The 6,133-nt window shown below is 36.6% G+C and overlaps 2 protein-coding genes across 5 annotated transcripts; one reads left to right on the top strand and one right to left on the bottom strand.

The window, feature by feature from the left end:
• The first annotated feature begins 2,118 nt into the window (after positions 1-2,118).
• LOC113066736 (uncharacterized) lies at positions 2,119-4,731 on the top strand. 3 transcript variants are annotated; one of them, XM_026238734.1, is made up of 3 exons: positions 2,119-2,374; positions 2,957-3,009; positions 3,703-4,731. In XM_026238734.1, the coding sequence occupies exon 3, from the start codon at positions 3,708-3,710 to the stop codon at positions 4,707-4,709; it is 1,002 nt and encodes a 333-aa protein (XP_026094519.1). In that variant the 5' UTR covers positions 2,119-2,374; positions 2,957-3,009; positions 3,703-3,707; the 3' UTR covers positions 4,710-4,731. The 3 variants fall into 3 exon arrangements, with proteins under 3 accessions (XP_026094519.1, XP_026094518.1, XP_026094520.1); XM_026238733.1 differs by lacking the exon at positions 2,119-2,374 and adding an exon at positions 2,509-2,631; XM_026238735.1 differs by lacking the exon at positions 2,119-2,374 and adding an exon at positions 2,654-2,807.
• A 50-nt stretch (positions 4,732-4,781) lies between these two features.
• Positions 4,782-6,081, bottom strand: pyurf (PIGY upstream open reading frame). 2 transcript variants are annotated; one of them, XM_026238736.1, is made up of 2 exons: positions 5,778-6,081; positions 4,782-5,336 (listed from the first exon to the last, which is right to left on the bottom strand). In XM_026238736.1, the coding sequence occupies exons 1-2, from the start codon at positions 5,984-5,986 to the stop codon at positions 5,195-5,197; spliced, it is 351 nt and encodes a 116-aa protein (XP_026094521.1). In that variant the 5' UTR covers positions 5,987-6,081; the 3' UTR covers positions 4,782-5,194. Both variants share the same exon structure in this region, with proteins under 2 accessions (XP_026094521.1, XP_026094522.1).
• Positions 6,082-6,133: the final 52 nt, after the last annotated feature.

Genomic DNA, 6,133 nt, shown 5'->3' with positions numbered 1-6,133 from the left:
TTGCATCCATTCAGACAAATAAAAACTTTCCCAGATTTCCTTTAAAACTGTAGGCCTTCAGAAAAAGTACACATTCATAAATTTCAAATAACAGCTGCATATCTTCTCTGTCTGGTGGTAATCCAGCCAAAGAACCTGCTGCACTCACAGGTGTCCAGAGGGGCACCCGGGAAGGTGGACGGCTCTGTCCTACTTTTATGGCACTGGATGACAGAGTAGGTGAGCAAAGTTTTCTAAATGTAGCCCAGGAATGACTGTCATGACACATAGAGTGTGTTTAAGTACCTAAGCAGGTCTGACCCATAGATCTTACCTCGTGTTGTGGTTAAAGTTTCTCTCCATACTAAGGGCTACTGACTTGAGAAAAAATGGGGTATGACGACAGAGAGCAGGCAGTCTGAGGACATATGAGGCAAGAAGCATCCCTTCAGACTGTAAATTATAGAGGACATGACTCATGAGAGATTGTCACCCGGTATCTGTTTTAATGCAATAATCAGCAAAGTGCAAAGCGGTAACCAATACTGCTTATTCTAGAGATGTTCACTGCGTCTTGTGCACTGCACCTGTCCATGAGCTACTGTTTCATCCTCTGGGATTCTGTAAAACAAACTTCACAGGTGGAAAGCAATTAAAAGTGTTACATACCAGATTCGCAAGATTTATGTCTGACAAGGCCCACATGTTGAAGATGTTTGACCCTTTGCAGTACTGTGTATGGGCTGAAGTGGGCATGGCCTGTTTAGATGACACCCACCAAATAAATAAATAGACCTTTGACCCTTGCATGAGATCCGTAGCACAGTCCTAACAATCCTCAGCAGTATTTAGACCCTTTGGAGGCAGGAGGGGGGACATTTCGACTCATTACCTCATGTTTTATCAATGCAGGTCATGTCATCAACAGTGTGTATTACCACTACACATGATTATTCAGGAGAATTCAGGGGGAGAATATCAAGTCACATAAGGACACCCAGTGCAATTATGCCACAAGTGTAAAAGCTGTATACATGTGACAGTGAATTGAATTTACATTAAGTGCCACAATGTGCCTATTTTTAATTTTTCTCAAGGTTTGTTGACTGGTAAAATGTTAATTACACGTGTTGACTTGAATACAACATTTGATGACTAAAATGAATGGCATTATACTGTATATTAATAGCTGGTATCTGACAGCATCTGATGACAGGTGAAACAGCCAAGTAACCAAAAGGGGTATTAGCATTTAATATTGGTTAAGATCTTATAACAGTATTTTATAAAACAATTTGTGTAATGTGATTTTACAGAATTTTTTTTTCTTATGTAGCACATCAAAATCAAATGCAACAGCTTTTTTTTCTTTAATTTTTTGCTTTTATTCATTTTTTTAATTGACATTTAAATGACTGAAAGAATAGAATAGTTCTGAACAGTTCTGGTGTATATTTTTTTATTTACAGCTGTGATGTATAGTATAAATATAGGAAATATCTACATTGAGAGTAGAACAGAGTAGAATAGAAAATAATGAAATGGAATAGAAACAGCTCTGGCAAGTATTTTTGTATTTACAGCTATGATATAAGTAGAAAATATGTACAATGTATTAGAATAGAATAGTATAGTACAGAATAGAATTGAATACAATAGAGACAGTTCTGGCATTGTATTTACAGATGTGATACTGTATAAGTATTAAAAAAAGATTTGAATACAGTAGAAACTGGTCTGGTGATTATTTTTGTATTTACAGCTATGATACATATTATAAACAGAAATTGTGTACAATGTATTAGAACAGAATAGAATACAATAGAATAGAGATTAGATACAGGTATGGCATGTATTTTTTTTTGTATCTACAGCTATGATGCATAGTATACAAACAAACAAATAATGCCGTGTGCTAATGAGTGAAGTATGCAATATAATTCGCTTAACAAATGATAAATAAACCATATAAAAATAAAAATAAATAATACATCATCGTGACAATTTTTACATTTATTCTAATACGATTTGGGAAAGAATTAAATACAAATTTATGTATTTTCTTTTGCGAATAAAACTTGAAGTTGGTGACCTTTTTTCAACTAGTGACGCTGGTTGATTCAGCCTCAAAGAAACTGTTTAAGGAGCGGAAAGACGTTAGTAACACATTAATGCAGGTTCACGTGCGATATTCCCACTGGACCGTAAAAAGAATGGCAGTAAAAATCATTTTAGCTTCTGTTTGCTGACGCGATAGAACACTGAAGCCATTTCTAAGAAAAGCTACAAAAAGCGCCCTTTATGTGAGAAAGGGATTTCTTCAGCAGTGAAAATAGTCGCCTGACAAGCCGAGTGACGCACGGAGGACTTTCTTGAATAGACCTAAGATAGAAAGGTAACGTAGCTCTCCGTCGTCACGGTAACAGCGTGATTTATGGAAAGGCACATTTTTAGTCTTTAGTCTTTTAGTCTTTCTTAGCAGTAACAGTATGTTTTAACGTCGGTTCGTTTTAGAATTTATTTAATAATCTTTTTTTTTTTGGCTGTTCATTAAAAAATGTCGTACAGAGCATGCGCAGTCGGCACTGCACGTGACGGAAGAGGTAATTGGCGCAAAAATGTGAGAGTGTATTTTGTCAATTAGCAAAACAGGTAAGAACATGTAAGTTTTCCTTTTGGTTTAGGGCCAAAACACAAGAATACATTAAATACTTTTAAATGAAATGCACGTCGTTAAACAAGTTTCTTTCTGTAAAAATGTTGCTGTGGTGAATGACGTAGCGATGAACTGTAGCATTCGACTTTAGCTACAATGTCTCTCAACAAATGTAACCATAAGTCCGCTCTCCTCATCACTGTTACATTTTTGTACTGACTTATATATTTAAGCTCTATCTGCCTAAGAGAAAAGGTTAATCTAATTCATGGAAGTTGTTACCCGCTCATTTGAATTAAATTTATTTTATCTCATTAACAGGTGTTATTGGGGAAAAGGAACAGATCATACAGGACATTTCACTCTTGATCCATGTGAGTACTCGCTAACAATCATCCTACAAATTATGGTAGAACCCTCATGTTTTTAAAACAAATTACATAATGGTTTATTGTATTGCACTAGGTAGCTATATTAAACGTGCATTTATATAGCGATAGAGACACGTTATATAAATGTATATATTTATATAGTTTTACATATGCGCATATCTGTTTATATACTGCTGGTAAAAAAAAGGGAAAAAATAGAGTGTTTTAATAATATTTGAAAAAATCACCAATGGTGCTTTTATTTGATCAAAAATACAGTAAAAAATGTAACATTGTGAAATAGTACTACAATTTATAACAACTGTTTCTATTCAAATATCATGTAATTTACTCATGTGATGCAAAGCTGAATTTTCAGCAAAATTACTCTTCATCCTACAGTCTTTATTGTCACATGATCCTTCAGAAATCATTCTAATATGCTGGTGCTCAAGAAGCATTTATTATCAGCATCACTGTTTAAAAAAAACTTATTTGGCAAGAATGCATTCAATTAATCAGAAGTGATTGTAAAGAAATGCAGATTTTTTTGGTGAAGCTTTTTTTATTAATCAAAGAATCATAAGAAGCTATCACAATTACCAGTAAAATATTAAGTAGTGCAGTTGTTTTCAACACTAATAATAAATAATTGGTAATATAACCAATTTTCTTTCTTACTCTTTGATTTTGTAGAAGAAATGGCTTCTCTCCCAGCAATGAAGAATATCCCCAGTGTTGAAAATGCCTTTAAAGCATCCAAGAAACACAAAAACAAGAAAAGGAAAAAGGAAAAAAAGGATAAGAGCAAAAAGTGTGTGCCTGACTTTTTGTTGCATGATGGCTGCCATGAGCCAGTGTTTACACAAATGCAAGACACCAAGAAAAGAAAAAAGCCAAAGAAGAAAACAAAACCGAAGGAAGACTTTCAGAAACCTAAATTAAATAAACAGCTTAAACAACCGGAAGATATGCACCAAATTCAGCCTGTTATCTACATCTCCCCTGATCAGGAGACACCATATTCAACCGAGAAGGATTGTTATACAAGCGTGAAACCCAAAAAGAGAGTAATTTTCAACTTGCCACCTGAGCTGAGCCAAGCTGCAAAGACAAATGATGAAGAATTCAGAAAGATGGGCCAAAGCAAGCAGTTTGTTGGTGAAAGCAGCTTGGAATCCAACACAGCTGAAGAAATGAACAGCCAAGATCTGTTTATTACACAGAAATCATTCCTGGATCCATATTTGGAGATCTCCAGCACCTCAAGCTGCAGTCAGGCCACTACCGTGAAGGAACCAGAGAGTCGCTCATGTAGGTTGACAGCTGAAGCAACAACTCAAACCGAAAACTTCTTTACCTTACCAGCAATCTCCACCTCTCTCAGATTTCAGGAGCAGAACGCGTCCAAAACTCCAGAGGAACCGGTAGACCTGAGCCTGCCGAACAGAACAAGACGAATGCACGGCCCAAAACAATCTGCTGTAGATTCTGCAAAACCAACCAAGCTTAAGATATCAGACACGTCGAGTGAAGACGGCGATACAGTGCCCAAAGCCAAAGGTGATCTGCTCCAGCTGAAGGTCATCCAGACCCGCTTGAATGAGTCTTTCTTTTTTAAGGTGAAGGGTGAAGATTCACCCAAGCCCATGTGCCCTTTGATGAAGCTCACGGAAAGCGTTGAGAAAAAGATAAAGAAGTGAAATGAGACAAAGCTAAGGTTCACAATGGGAAAAAAAAAATCAGTTCTGTGAACATTCATGAAAAAGACAAACTTTGTTATATGCAGTTTTATTCAGTATTTTACATTGTTCGCTTCAGTGTTTTTCAGTGTTCATAGATATGAATATCCACTGTGTTTACAAGCAGGAATTGTTCACAATAATTTGTACAATTAAAATATTCTGTGGGAAGAAAAATGAAACTGCAGTCTTAATTGTGTCTAAACAGCTTGATACCCATCCACTTCCAAAGGTGAAAGAAAACATAAACGGGAATTGTTACTGGCAACAGCAGGCTGTAGAAACACACACTGCTTGCACTCGTGCAGCCTTGAGGGAAATTGTCATCCATGGCTGCCGAGTAAAACAGTCCAGACAATGATATCAGTGGAACAAGAACAGTCACTGTAGACAAGGAGAAAAACATAGTGGCAGAAAACGAATAATGACAAATTTGCTTTATAAACTCAAGATTCAGAGGGGTTTTCAGTTGCTTTGCTCTTATGGATCATTCTTGCATCTTGTGGGATCATGTTAGGAATGCCATCGATGATGGGATATGCAATACCAAGCTCTTCATTTATTAATTCGTTGCTCCTTTCATCATACCTTGAAGAAAAATCAGAAGCGAATACATGTGTAAGTATGACTGATAATCTAAACATCCCTTTTAAAAAATCTATCACATTAAACAGTTATTGCAAAAACACGGTTAATAATACAGTTATTATAAAAACCATACAATATACACGATATCTCAGAATGTAACTAGCATTTTTTTTTATTATCTTATGTTTTTTACATCTTATGTTATTAGTGTATATAAGTAGTAATAAATTATAAATATGATATTGATTGTATCTATGACATTTGTCAGATGGAAATCCAGTACAGAACACCCCAGTGATCAGCTTGAAATGAAGACGCAGTTTTGTTTTATCCAGCTGTATTTACTGCAACTTAAAACATCCGAGTTAAAGATATAACACCAACGTGTCAGCTACTGTACGTCCCATCATTAGGTAATAATATTATACATGATAATTATACCTCAGAGGTTTTTTGGACAGTGGACACACAAGGAACTCAAGGAGGGACTCGTCAAACGGCTGAGTCTCTCTGTCCTTGACTCCGTCGCTGCGGCTCCGCTGTTGTCCGCGGATCTTCACGGCGCTCACCGGACGCAAGAGTGACAGGACGGTCACAGATCTCTGCACGCTAAACACTCCAGTGGCGAGTGTCCGCAAAGCATGAGACATATCCGAAAAAACCCGTATGGCTAAAAAAACTAAACTTGCTTCAGCCGTTTTTACTGTCTATGGTTTGACAACAGCCAACAGTGAACCGGAAGCATGCAACTTGGTGCGACTGTAAACGTGTCCCCCCAGCGATCTTCCACATTCGTG

Source organism: Carassius auratus, chromosome 50 (assembly GCF_003368295.1).
Source record: "Carassius auratus strain Wakin chromosome 50, ASM336829v1, whole genome shotgun sequence".
Lineage (NCBI taxonomy): Eukaryota > Metazoa > Chordata > Actinopteri > Cypriniformes > Cyprinidae > Carassius > Carassius auratus.
Note: the sequence above shows the minus strand (reverse complement) of the source record. Positions and strands in the feature narration are given on the sequence as shown.

What these genes read in the sequence shown, in the direction of transcription:
- LOC113066736 (XM_026238734.1), top strand. Translation starts at nt 3,708, where the DNA reads ATGGCTTCTCTCCCAGCAATGAAGAATATCCCCAGTGTTGAAAATGCC.
- pyurf (XM_026238736.1), bottom strand. Translation starts at nt 5,986, where the DNA reads ATGTCTCATGCTTTGCGGACACTCGCCACTGGAGTGTTTAGCGTGCAG. An exon ending in CTGTCCAAAAAACCTCTGAG is followed by an intron (nt 5,337 to 5,777) that starts GTATAATTATCA and finishes TTTTTCTTCAAG; the next exon opens with GTATGATGAAAGGAGCAACG.